The sequence below is a fragment of the Somniosus microcephalus genome, chromosome 23 (genome assembly GCF_052327205.1).
Source record: "Somniosus microcephalus isolate GS21.2 chromosome 23, FLI_Smic_1.0, whole genome shotgun sequence".
Lineage (NCBI taxonomy): Eukaryota > Metazoa > Chordata > Chondrichthyes > Squaliformes > Somniosidae > Somniosus > Somniosus microcephalus.
In genome coordinates, this window is record NC_141009.1 from 68,819,456 (window position 1) to 68,833,629 (window position 14,174).

Sequence of the window (14,174 nt, forward strand, 5' to 3'; positions counted from 1 at the left end):
ATACTCACTGGAGTTTAGAAGATTGAGAGGGGATCTCATCGAAACCTATAAAATTCTGTCGGGTCTGGACAGACTAGATGCAGGAAGGATGTTTATGATGGCCGGGGAGTCCAGAACTAGGGGTCATCGTCTAAGGATAAGGGGTAAGCCATTTAGGACTGAAATGAGGAGGAATTTCTTCACCCAGAGAGTGGTGAACCTGTGGAATTCTCTGCCACAGAGGGCGGTGGAGGCCAGTTCATTAAATATATTCAAGAAGGAGTTGGATATATTTCTTAAGGCTAAAGGGATCAAGGGATATGGGGAGAAGGCAGGGACAGGGTACTGAATTTGGATGATCAGCCATGATCTCATTGAATGGCGGAGCAGGCTCGAAGGGCCGAATGGCCGACTCCTGCTCCTATCTTCTATGTTTCTATGAGAAGGGCTGGCTCTTGCGGGATGGTTTGAGGCTAGTATTGTGGAGCTGTGACCATTGTTTCCACTCCGCCCTGCAGGGTGACGCTGCTGAGGGGAACTCGGTACGACTGGACCAGCTGCTCTCCAAACTGCAGGAAGTCAAGCGCTGCCTCGCCGACCTCATATCCTGCTCTGCCAAGGTGCGTGCTGGTGAATTATTCCTCTCCATTGCCTGGAACTGTTTAACGAGTTATGGTACTGAATGTCTGTAGCTTCCAAAAGCTGCCCGTGACTACACAAACCACTCTGGGTCCAGGTATATTGTGTATCAGTAAAACAGTCCGTGACTACACAAACCACTCTGGGTCCAGGTATATTGTGTATCAGTAAAACAGTCCGTGACTACACAAACCACTCTGGGTCCAGGTATACTGTGTATCAGTAAAACAGTCCGTGACTACACAAACCACTCTGGGTCCAGGTATACTGTGTATCAGTAAAACAGTCCGTGACTACACAAACCACTCTGGGTCCAGGTATACTGTGTATCAGTAAAACAGTCCGTGACTGCACAAACCACTCTGGGTCCAGGTATATTGTGTATCAGTAAAACAGTCCGTGACTACACAAACCATTCTGGGTCCAGGTATATTGTGTATCAGTAAAACAGTCCGTGACTGCACAAACCACTCTGGGTCCAGGTATATTGTGTATCAGTAAAACAGTCCGTGACTGCACAAACCACTCTGGGTCCAGGTATATTGTGTATCAGTAAAACAGTCCGTGACTACACAAACCACTCTGGTCCAGGTATATTGTGTATCAGTAAAACAGTCCGTGACTACACAAACCACTCTGGGTCCAGGTATACTGTGTATCAGTAAAACAGTCCGTGACTGCACAAACCACTCTGGGTCCAGGTATATTGTGTATCAGTAAAACAGTCCGTGACTGCACAAACCACTCTGGGTCCAGGTATATTGTGTATCAGTAAAACAGTCCGTGACTACACAAACCACTCTGGTCCAGGTATATTGTGTATCAGTAAAACAGTCCGTGACTACACAAACCACTCTGGGTCCAGGTATACTGTGTATCAGTAAAACAGTCCGTGACTACACAAACCACTCTGGGTCCAGGTATACTGTGTATCAGTAAAACAGTCCGTGACTACACAAACCACTCTGGGTCCAGGTATACTGTGTATCAGTAAAACAGTCCGTGACTGCACAAACCACTCTGGGTCCAGGTATATTGTGTATCAGTAAAACAGTCCGTGACTACACAAACCACTCTGGGTCCAGGTATATTGTGTATCAGTAAAACAGTCCGTGACTACACAAACCACTCTGGGTCCAGGTATATTGTGTATCAGTAAAACAGTCCGTGACTGCACAAACCACTCTGGGTCCAGGTATATTGTGTATCAGTAAAACAGTCCGTGACTACACAAACCACTCTGGTCCAGGTATATTGTGTATCAGTAAAACAGTCCGTGACTACACAAACCACTCTGGGTCCAGGTATATTGTGTATCAGTAAAACAGTCCGTGACTACACAAACCACTCTGGTCCAGGTATATTGTGTATCAGTAAAACAGTCCGTGACTACACAAACCACTCTGGGTCCAGGTATACTGTGTATCAGTAAAACAGTCCGTGACTACACAAACCACTCTGGGTCCAGGTATACTGTGTATCAGTAAAACAGTCCGTGACTACACAAACCACTCTGGGTCCAGGTATACTGTGTATCAGTAAAACAGTCCGTGACTACACAAACCACTCTGGGTCCAGGTATACTGTGTATCAGTAAAACAGTCCGTGACTGCACAAACCACTCTGGGTCCAGGTATATTGTGTATCAGTAAAACAGTCCGTGACTACACAAACCATTCTGGGTCCAGGTATATTGTGTATCAGTAAAACAGTCCGTGACTGCACAAACCACTCTGGGTCCAGGTATATTGTGTATCAGTAAAACAGTCCGTGACTGCACAAACCACTCTGGGTCCAGGTATATTGTGTATCAGTAAAACAGTCCGTGACTACACAAACCACTCTGGGTCCAGGTATATTGTGTATCAGTAAAACAGTCCGTGACTACACAAACCACTCTGGGTCCAGGTATATTGTGTATCAGTAAAACAGTCCGTGACTACACAAACCACTCTGGGTCCAGGTATATTGTGTATCAGTAAAACAGTCCGTGACTACACAAACCACTCTGGGTCCAGGTATATTGTGTATCAGTAAAACAGTCCGTGACTACACAAACCACTCTGGGTCCAGGTATATTGTGTATCAGTAAAACAGTCCGTGACTACACAAACCACTCTGGGTCCAGGTATATTGTGTATCAGTAAAACAGTCCGTGACTGCACAAACCACTCTGGGTCCAGGTATATTGTGTATCAGTAAAACAGTCCGTGACTACACAAACCATTCTGGGTCCAGGTATATTGTGTATCAGTAAAACAGTCCGTGACTGCACAAACCACTCTGGGTCCAGGTATATTGTGCATCAGTAAAACAGTCCGTGACTGCACAAACCACTCTGGGTCCAGGTATATTGTGCATCAGTAAAACAGTCCGTGACTGCACAAACCACTCTGGGTCCAGGTATATTGTGTATCAGTAAAACAGTCCGTGACTACACAAACCACTCTGGGTCCAGGTATATTGTGTATCAGTAAAACAGTCCGTGACTGCACAAACCACTCTGGGTCCAGGTATATTGTGTATCAGTAAAACAGTCCGTGACTACACAAACCATTCTGGGTCCAGGTATATTGTGTATCAGTAAAACAGTCCGTGACTGCACAAACCACTCTGGGTCCAGGTATATTGTGCATCAGTAAAACAGTCCGTGACTGCACAAACCACTCTGGGTCCAGGTATATTGTGCATCAGTAAAACAGTCCGTGACTACACAAACCACTCTGGGTCCAGGTATATTGTGTATCAGTAAAACAGTCCGTGACTACACAAACCATTCTGGGTCCAGGTATATTGTGTATCAGTAAAACAGTCCGTGACTACACAAACCACTCTGGGTCCAGGTATATTGTGTATCAGTAAAACAGTCCGTGACTGCACAAACCACTCTGGGTCCAGGTATATTGTGTATCAGTAAAACAGTCCATGACTACACAAACCACTCTGGGTCCAGGTATATTGTGCATCAGTAAAACATGTTTATTCAGCATTTAACATCCAGTACAATGGAGTAATACTGAACAAGCAGATAGTCACAGTCTTGTTCGATTGAGCCTCGGCGTTCCTTCCGAGTGACTGTGGCTTGGTCTCTTCCTTCTCTTGCTGTTTTCTCGACTGAAGCTCGCTTCTCTGGTTTCTTGCTGTGTTCTGTTGACTGAAGCTTCTTCATCTCTGGGTCGCGCTGCCTTCAGTGTTCAAAATTCACATCTCTATACACCTTTTTCCCCTCTTCCTACATGACTGCAGACAGCTATCCAACACCTGGTACATGTTTTACGACCTTGTTGATCCCACTCGGAATCGCTTTGTGCATACCAAAGGGCCCTTTTAACTTTAGATATTCTCTTTCCAAAGACCATTTCCCAAGATGATGTCTAAACAAACTGTCCATTTTATAGTGTTATCACTGCTGGGTGCTTCTCTTATCACTCTCTCCTCCAACTCTTATCTCTCTTCTATCACATTACTGAATACCACCTCCCTGATAGTCTCTATAAACCGAGCATTACATTCCATTACTTCAGTAATTGCAAACAGAGCGAGTTTCAGCCAGGTTAGCACAATTTCCCATCCTGCTTTTCTCTCAGCCATTCGCCATTCTATACAGATTTTTAACATACAATTTCACATATTATAGTTCGACAAAAATGTTTTACTAAATCCTACAAATACACCCTATCCTACATGTCCTCAAATTTTATAAACTATTCCTGCGAATTTCCGTGCGCTAACTGAATCTGTGTCACAGGAAAACCTGCTGCCTTTTCTCCACTTCCCCTCCTGAGAGTGCTGTGGCTAACTGGGGTACGGGTTCCACAGGCACCAGCTGCCCTTGTGCGACTCCCCTACCTGTCCAATCTTCGTGGCATAGGTGATGAGTGGTGGCTGACTATTTGACTGCTGCGGGCATCACCGCGGTGGCGACTCTTGCGTCACTGTGAGCTGTTGTCGGTGAGCTGTGAGTTGTGTCGGCCACTGTTTAATATGTGGGACTTGGCACGCTCAGCGGATCGTTTCCAGCCTGCACTGGGACACGGGACCCAAACTTTATTCCGAGTGTTGGAGCCCGAGAATCACTGTTCACATCTGAAAGTGCCATGTACTCGGCTGTGAAGGTGCCTTGGGACCGGGTGGGCAGAGGGTCAAGCACAGCCACTTCACTTCTAGGACCGGAGATCCAATCGAGCCCAGACTGTCGGCGTGGAAGTGCCTGGAGGCCTGCGTGCAATGAGGTTGGATTGTCTTTCGGATGAGACGTTAAACCGAGGCCCCGTCTTCCCTCTCCGGTGGATGTAAAAGATCCCATGGCACGATTGGAAGAAAAGCAGGGAGTTATTCCCCGGTGTCCTGGCCAATATTTACCCCTCGAACAACATCACTAAACCAGATTCTCTGGTCATTATCACATTGCTGTTTGTGGGAGCTTGCTGTGCGCAATTTGGCTGCTGCGTTTCCTACATTACAACAGTGACTACACTTCAAAATGTATTTAATTGGTTTTAAAGTGTTTTGGGACATCGTGGTCATGAAAGGCGCTCTATAAATGCAAGTTAGTTAGTTTGTTTTAATCCAGCTCCCTCTGGTAGGGTCGACAGCTCAGACCCAGCCTTCAGTTGGGAGTAAGCTGCCAGCCTCCGTTAGAGGGGTCGCTGAGTGACTGGGCTACAAATATTGTTCTTCTCTGTTTGTGGTTAAGATAAACTTATTTTTCTCACGATGGATGGATGGGGACAGTGTAGAGAGAGCTTTACTCTGTATCTAACCCGTGCTGTACCTGCCCTGGGAGTGTTTGATGGGACAGTGTAGAGGGAGCTTTACTCTGTATCTAACCCGTGCTGTACCTGCCCTGAGAGTGTTTGATGGGACAGTGTAGAGGGAGCTTTACTCTGTATCTAACCCGTGCTGTACCTGCCCTGGGAGTGTTTGATGGGACAGTGTAGAGGGAGCTTTACTCTGTATCTAACCCGTGCTGTACCTGCCCTGGGAGTGTTTGATGGGACAGTGTAGGGGGAGCTTTACTCTGTATCTAACCCGTGCTGTACCTGCCCTGGGAGTGTTTGATGGGACAGTGTACAGGGAGCTTTACTCTGTATCTAACTCGTGCTGTACCTGCCCTGGGAGTGTTTGATGGGACAGTGTACAGGGAGCTTTACTCTGTATCTAACCCGTGCTGTACCTGCCCTGGGAGTGTTTGATGGGGCAGTGTAGCGGGAGCTTTACTCTGTATCTAACCCGTGCTGTACCTGCCCTGGGAGTGTTTGATGGGACAGTGTAGAGGGAGCTTTACTCTGTATCTAACCCGTGCTGTACCTGCCCTGGGAATGTTTGATGGGACAGTGTAGAGGGAGCTTTACTCTGTATCTAACCTGTGCTGTACCTGCCCTGGGAGTGTTTGATGGGACACTAGAGGGAGCTTTACTCTGTATCTAACCCCGTGCTGCACCTGCCCAGGGAGTGTTTGATGGGACAGTGTAGAGGGAGCTTTACTCTGTATCTAACCCCGTGCTGCACCTGCCCAGGGAGTGTTTGATGGGACAGTGTAGAGGGAGCTTTACTCTGTATCTAACCTGTGCTGTACCTGCCATGGGAGTGTTTGATGGGACAGTGCAGAGGGAGCTTTACTCTGTATCTAACCTGTGCTGTGCCTGCCCCGGGAGTGTTTGATGGGATAGTGTAGAGGGAGCTTTACTCTGTATCTAACCCGTGCTGTACCTGCCCTGGGAGTGTTTGATGGGGCAGTGTAGAGGGAGCTTTACTCTGTATCTAACCCGTGCTGTACCTGCCCCGGGAGTGTTTGATGGGACAGTGTAGAGGAAGCTTTACTCTGTATCTAACCTGTGCTGTACCTGCCCTGGGAGTGTTTGATGGGACAGTATAGAGGGAGCTTTACTCTGTATCTAACCCGTGCTGTACCTGCCCCGGGAGTGTTTGATGGGGCCGTGCAGGGGGACACTGGATGGTAAGAAGTGTCTCATTCCCTGCTAATGCCCATGTCTGATTGTACATTTAGTTACAACAAGTGAAGTGCAAACGCTGGGATGTGTGACTGTACAGCCTGGGAGTTATCCCAGTGAATGGGTTTCTGGTTCTCTTTGAAGATTAGATGCAGACTGTAATTTCTTTTTATCGAGGGCGATTTGAAACACTGGTGTCCTGATCTCCTGACCCACAGACACTGGCGAGATCCTCCACTGCAGTGAATGGGTGCGAGCCTCCCGTCCAATCCAACATTCCCGGCCTCGGGAACAATCCACAGGTGGTCAATATGCTGAAAGAGCAAAACCGACAGCTCACTAAGGTAAGAAACGAAATTTGGAACAGGAGGAGGCCATTCAGCCCCTCCAGCCTGTTCCACCATTCAATGATATCATGGCTGATCTCTATCTTAACTCCATCTACCCGCCTTTGCTCCCTGTCTCCTAATACCCTCACCTAACAAAAATCTATCAATCTCAGTTTTGAAATTTTCAATTGACCCCCAGCCTCAACAGCCTTTTGGGGGAGAGAGTTCCAGATTTCCACCACCTTGTGTGAAGAAGTGCTTCCTGACATCACCCCTGAACGGCCTGGTTCTAATTTTAAGGTTCTGCCCCCTTGTTCTGGACTCCCCCCACCAGAGGAAATAGTTTCTCTCTATCAACCCGATCGAATCCTTTAATCATCTTAAACATCTCGATTAGATGACCCCTAAACTCAGGGGAATAGAAGCCTAGTCTGTGCAACCTGTCCTCATAATATAACCATTTTAGCCCCGGTGTCATTCTGGTGAATCTGGGCTGGGCCCCCTCCAAGGCCAATAGATCCTTCCTGAGGTCCGGGGCCCAGAACTGAACCCAGTGTCCAGATGGGGTCTGACCAGAGCTCTGAACAGCTGGATCATCACTTCACCCCTTTGTATTCCGGCCCCCGAGACAAAGGGCAACATTCCATTCGCCTTTTTGGTTATTTTTGTACCTGTCCACTCGCTTTCAGTGATGTCTGTGCTTGGAGCCCTAAATCTCTCGGCTCCTCCACAGTTCCCAGTCTCTCGCCATTTAGAAAAGACTCTGATCGAGCTTTCTTAGGTCGAAAGTGGATGAGCTCACACTTTCCCACATTGAACTCCATCTGCCACAGTTTTGTCCACTCACTGAATCTATCAATGTCCCTTTGAAACTCTCTGCTCCCATCCACACTGTGCCACTTAACTTAGTGTTTACAGCAAACTTGGACATACAGCTCTCTATTCCTTCATCCATGTCTTTTATAAACACAGTGAAAAGCTGGGGCCCCAGTACAGACCCCTGGGGGACACCACTGCTCACATCCTGCCAATTGGAGTACGTACCCATTATCCCTACCCTCCATCTCCTATCTCCACAACCAAATCCCTATCCCAGCCAATAGGTTGCCTCCAATTCCATTTTTGTCACCGTCTCTTGTGTGGAACCTTGTCAAGTGCCTTCTGGAAGTCCATATAAATAACATCCATAGCCCCTCCCTTGTCTACCACCTGAGTTACCTTCTCAAAAACTTAAACTAGGTTTGTTAGACACGACCTACCCGTTACAATCCACAGACTCTCTGACCAGCTCGTTTGTCCAAGTGCTCAGTCACTCTGACCCTAATAACAGATTCTAGAAACTTCCCCACAACAGACCTTTGACTAACAGGTCCAGAATTTGCTGGTTTCTCTCTTGGATGAGTTCAAGTTCATGTAGGGTGGAAGATGGCAGAACAGCGAGGAGTGCGTTGGAATAGTCGAGTCTGGAGGTAACAAAGGCCTGGATGAGGGTTTCAGCAGCGGATGAGCTGAGGCAGTGGCAGAGACGGGCGATGTTACTGAAGTGGAGGTAGGCGGTCTGGGAGCTAGCGGCTGTGGCCTAACCAGTGTCTTGTTTCAGGAGGTGACCACGAAGTGCGAGCGCATCACCCAGCTGGAGCAGGAGAAGTCGGCCCTGATCAAACAGCTCTTCACCGCTCGATCGCGCAGCAGTCACGAGAGCAGCCAGCTCGACTCCACTTTCATCTGACGCAGTCTGAATCCTGCCCGGATCTGGGCCTCCCCTCGCTCACAGGATGGTGAGGCCGGAGTGACGCTCTGTGACTGGCAGATGGAAGGTTCCTCACTCACTGTACTTCAACACCACCTCCGGGTCTCCAGACACGGGGGCTGGGAGCAGTGAGCACATTACATGCTATTCCACTCCTGACTCCTTGTCCTGTGCCCACTGTTGCCCCATGGCTGGACTGGGCCTCCTGTACAAGGGACAGGCCAACAAAGCTGGACCCCTCACTCAGTCAGTGTGACATGGTACATGGAGGGTCTCGCTGCCGGACTGTACAGGGCAGGGATGGGGCGATATTGGTTCTGATCCAATCCCTCACTCTCCGTGTCTCTCTGAAGCTCAGACATTGTTTACTTGCCCCTCGGCAGCCCTCCCTCTCTGCACAGGACCTTGGGCATCGGCTGCGAACATCACTTCTACGCTCCCCCCACGCTTTGAGTTTACATTTTGTTACTGTTGGTACTTCGAGAAACGGTACTGGACAAAACCTCCAACATCTCCTCACGGGTGGAGGGAGGTTCTGGTGGACCCAACCACTGAGAGGGAGATTGTCCCCACTGCAGCGGTCACCTTCCTTTTTATAATAAAAGTTACATTTACGTGTGTGTGTGTGTCTGACCTGTTCAGGGGTCGGGCTGGGTGGGGGGGGAGTGAGGTTGCACTCCTGCTTCAGGGGTCCGTCGTGGCTCAGTTGGTCGCACTCTCGCCTGAGTCAGAAGGAGCCTGTAATCCAGGCTGACACGCCACTGCAGTGGTGAGGGAGCGCTGCACTGGCGGAGGGGCGGTACTGAGGGAGCGCCGCACTGTCGGAGGGGCGGTACTGAGGGAGCGCCGCACTGTCGGAGGGGCGGTACTGAGGGAGCGCCGCACTGTCGGAGGGGCGGTACTGAGGGAGCGCCGCACTGTCGGAGGGGCGGTACTGAGGGAGTGCCGCACTGTCGGAGGGGCGGTACTGAGGGAGCGCCGCACTGTCGGAGGGGCGGTACTGAGGGAGCGCCGCACTGTCGGAGGGGCGGTACTGAGGGAAAGCCCCACTGTCGGAGGGGCGGTACTGAGGGAGAGCCGCACTGTCGGAGGGGCGGTACTGAGGGAGCGCCGCACTGTCGGAGGGGCAGTACTGAGGGAGCGCCGCACTGTCGGAGGGGCGTCCTTTGGATGAGACGTGAAAGCGAGGCCCCGTCAGGTCGACGTAAAAATCCCTTGGCACTATTCAAAGAAGAGCAGGGAAGTCCTGGCCAATATTTCTCCCTCAACCAATATCACTAAAACAGATGATCTGGTCATTTACCACATTGCGTTGTGGGATCTTGCTGTGTGCAAATTGGCTGCTGCGTTTCTGACATTACAACAATGACTCCAGTTCAAAAGTACTCCAGTGGCTGTAAAGCACTTTGGGACATCCTGAGGTCATGAAGGTGCTATAGAAATGCAAGTCTTTTCTTTTCAGTTGTTAATTCTGAGATTATTTTTCACCCTTTCCCCTCCCGCACTGCTTGTCGTGGGGGCCTCGGCAGCGGGTCACAGCAGGCCATTTGAGCGCAGGGACTGTTACAGGACAGCTGAGGCCTGGGAATGCGCTCAGTCCTGAAGCAGGGCTCCGGCCGATGCTGCGTCAACACGGAGCAGGGCTCGGAGCCCGGGGGGCCCGCACTGTCTGAGCCAGAGCCCGGGGGGCCCGCACTGTCTGAGCCAGAGCCCGGGGGGCCCGCACTGTCTGAGCCAGAGCCCGGGGGGCCCGCACTGTCTGAGCCAGAGCCCGGGGGGCCCGCACTGTCTGAGCCAGAGCCCGGGGGGCCCGCACTGTCTGAGCCAGAGCCCGGGGGGCCCGCACTGTCTGAGCCAGAGCCCGGGGGGCCCGCACTGTCTGAGCCAGAGCCCGGGGGGCCCGCACTGTCTGAGCCAGAGCCCGGGGGGCCCGCACCCCCTGACCTCAAACCCTGCTCTCCTGCCATTGGTCACCTGACCTGCCCAGCCTGACGGAGCCCCGCCTTCCCATGCTGATTGGAGCAGAAACCATCCAATCAAACCGTCTGTTTCCCCATCTCCAAAATAAATGATCAACGAAAATTTGCAAAGGAATTGAAGTAAGCGCCATTGTTTTAATGCCCCTGTGGTTTTTAATTTCTGGAGAATCTTGGACAATGCGGGAGGTTTGGCAACCGAGCTCCACGCTGTCCGATTTTAAAAACCCGGGAAAGGTCAAAACCAGAGCGCGCAGCGGCTCCTACCAGGAAAAATTTAATCTGATTTATTAACTGTACGGGACTAAGGTGATTTAATGCTTTTTTGAAACTCCATTTAATTTCCACAGCTGGAGACAGGCTTCAGTTGCACATTTTTATGCTACCACCAGGTGGCAACAAATGACCAGGACACGCGGAAGGGGAGTAACAACTCACTGCCCCCTGCTGGAGGGAGTAACAACTCACTGCCACTTGCTGGAGGGAGTAACAACTCACTGCCCCGTGCTGGAGGGAGTAACAACACACTGCCCCCTGCTGGAGGGAGAAACAACACACTGCCCCCTGCTGGAGGGAGTAACAACTCACTGCCCCCTGCTGGAGGGGAGTAACAACATGCTGCCCCCTGCTGGAGGGAGTGACAACACACTGCCCCCTGATGGAGGGAGCAACAACACCCTGCCCTGTGTTGGAGGGAGTAACAAAACACCTCCCCCTGCTGGAGGGGAGTAACAACTCACTGCCCCGTGCTGGAGCAGAGTAACAACACTGCCCCCTGCTGGAGGGAGTAACAACACATTGCCCCTTGCTGGAGGGAGTAACAACTCACTGCCCCTTGCTGGAGGGAGCAACAACACACTGCCCCCTGCTGCAGGGAGTAACAACACACTACCCCCTGCTGGATTGGAGTAACAACACACTGCCCCCTGCTGGAGGAGAGTAACAACAAACTGCCCCCTGATGGAGGGAGTAACAACACCCTGCCCCTTGTTGGAGGGAGTAACAAAACACCGCCCCCTGCTGGAGGGGAGTAACAACTCACTGCCCCCTGCTGGATGGGAGTAACAACACACTGCCCCCTGCTGGAGGGAGTAACAACACACTTCCCCCTGTTGGAGGGGTTATCAACACACTGCCCCCTGCTGGAGGGAGTAACAACACACTGCCCCCTTCTGGAGGGAGTAACAACACACTGCCCCCTGCTGGAGGGAGTAACAACACACTGCCCCGTGCTGGAGGGAGTAACAAAACACTGCCCCCTGCTGGAGGGGAGTAACAACACACTGACCCCTGCTGTAGGGGAGTAACAACACACTGCCCCCTGCTGGAGGGAGTAACAACCCACTGCCCCCTGCTGGAGGGAGTAACAACTCACTGCCCCCGGCTGGAGGGAGTAACAACACATTGCCCCTTGCTGGAGGGAGTAACAACTCTGCCCCCTGCAGGAGGAAGTAGCAACTCCCTGCCCCCTGCTGGAGGGAGTAACAACTCAGTGCCCCCTGCTGGAGGGAGTAACAACTCACTGCCCCCTGCTGGAGGGAATAACAACTCACTGCCCCCTGCTGGAGGGAGTAACAACCCACTGCCCCCTGCTGGAGGGAGTAACAACACTGCCCCCTGCTGGAGGGAGTAACACACTGCCACCTGCTGGAGCAGAGTAACAACACACTGCCCCCTACTGAAGGGAGTAACAACACACTGCCCCCTGCTGGAGGGAGTAACAAAACACCTCCCCCTGCTGGATTGGAGTAACAACACAGTGCCCCGTGCTGGAGGGGATTAACAACATGCTGCTCCCTGCTGGAGGGAGTGACAACACACTGCCCCCTGATGGAGGGAGTAATAACACCCTGCCCCTTGTTGGAGGGAGTAACAAAACACCCCCCCCTGCTGGAGGGGAGTAACAACTCACTGCCCCGTGCTGGAGCAGAGTAACAACACACTGCCCTCTGCTGGAGGGAGTAACAACACATTGCCCCTTGCTGGAGGGAGTAACAACTCACTGCCCCTTGCTGGAGGGAGCAACAACACACTGCCCCCTGCTGCAGGGAGTAACAACACACTGTTCCCTGCTGGATTGGAGTAACAACAAACTGCCCCCTGATGGAGGGAGTAACAAAACACCTCCCCCTGCTGGAGGGGAGTAACAACTCACTGCCCCCTGCTGGAGCAGGGTAACAACACACTGCCCCCTGCTGGAGGGAGTAACAACACCTTGCCCCCTGCTGGAGGGAGTAACAGCTCACTGCCCCTTGCTGGAGGGAGCAACAACACACTGCCCCCTGCTGGAGGGAGTAACAGCACTGCCCCCTGCTGGAGGGAGTAACAACACACTGCCCCGTGCTGGAGGGAGTAACAACACTGCCCCCTGCTGGAGGGAGTAACAACACACTGCCCCCTGCTGGAGCGGAGTAACAACTCAGTGCCCCCTGCTGGAGGGAGTAACAACACATTGCCCCTTGCTGGAGGGAGTAACAAAACACCTCCCCCTGCTGGAGGGGAGTAACAACTCACTGCCCCCTGCTGGAGCAGGGTAACAACACACTGCCCCCTGCTGGAGGGAGTAACAACACCTTGCCCCCTGCTGGAGGGTGTAACAGCACTGCCCCCTGCTGGAGGGAGTAACAACACACTGCCCCCTGCTGGAGGGAGTAACAACAATGCCCCGTGCTGGAGGGAGTACAAAACACTGCCCCCTGCTGGAGGGAGTAACAACACACTGCCCCCTGCTGGAGCGGAGTAACAACTCAGTGCCCCCTGCTGGAGGGAGTAACAACACATTGCCCCTTGCTGGAGGGAGTAACAAAACACCTCCCCCTGCTGGAGGGGAGTAACAACTCACTGCCCCCTGCTGGAGCAGGGTAACAACACACTGCCCCCTGCTGGAGGGAGTAACAACACCTTGCCCCCTGCTGGAGGGAGTAACAGCTCACTGCCCCTTGCTGGAGGGAGCAACAACACACTGCCCCCTGCTGGAGGGTGTAACAGCACTGCCCCCTGCTGGAGGGAGTAACAACACACTGCCCCCTGCTGGAGGGAGTAACAACACACTGCCCCGTGCTGGAGGGAGTACAAAACACTGCCCCCTGCTGGAGGGAGCAACAACTAACTGCCCCCTGCTGGAGGGAGTAACAACACTGCCCCCTGCTGGATTGGAGTAACAACACACTGCCCCCTGCTGGAGGGGAGTAACAACACACTGCCCCCTGATGGAAGGAGTAACAACACCCTGCCCCTTGTTGGAGGTAGTAACAAAACACTGCCCCCCGCTGGAGGGAGTAACGACACACTGCCCCTTGCTGGAGGGAGCAACAACACACTGCCCCTTGCTGGAGGGAGCAACAACACACTGCCCCCTGCTGGAGGGAGTAACAACACACTGCCCCCTGCTGGAGGGAGTAACAACACACTGCCCCCTGCTGGAGATGTGTAATAATACACTGCCCCCTGCTGGAGGGAGTAACAACTCACTGCCCCCTGTTGGAGGGAGTAACAACTCACTGCCCCCTGCTGGAGGGAGTAACAACTCACTGCCCCCTGCTGGAGG

General features: G+C 52.0%; 1 protein-coding gene across 1 annotated transcript; it reads left to right on the top strand.

Moving 5' to 3' along the window:
• Positions 1-332: 332 nt before the first annotated feature.
• On the top strand, positions 333-9,269 carry LOC147101941 (suppressor APC domain-containing protein 2-like). The gene is made up of 3 exons (XM_085965960.1): positions 333-599; positions 6,791-6,916; positions 8,502-9,269. Exons 1-3 carry the CDS (start codon positions 345-347, stop codon positions 8,628-8,630), a joined length of 510 nt encoding a protein of 169 aa, XP_085822086.1. The 5' UTR covers positions 333-344; the 3' UTR covers positions 8,631-9,269.
• Positions 9,270-14,174: the final 4,905 nt, after the last annotated feature.

What these genes read in the sequence shown, in the direction of transcription:
- LOC147101941 (XM_085965960.1), top strand. Translation starts at nt 345, where the DNA reads ATGATCTCATTGAATGGCGGAGCAGGCTCGAAGGGCCGAATGGCCGAC. An exon ending in TCATATCCTGCTCTGCCAAG is followed by an intron (nt 600 to 6,790) that starts GTGCGTGCTGGT and finishes CCTGACCCACAG; the next exon opens with ACACTGGCGAGATCCTCCAC. An exon ending in AAAACCGACAGCTCACTAAG is followed by an intron (nt 6,917 to 8,501) that starts GTAAGAAACGAA and finishes GTCTTGTTTCAG; the next exon opens with GAGGTGACCACGAAGTGCGA.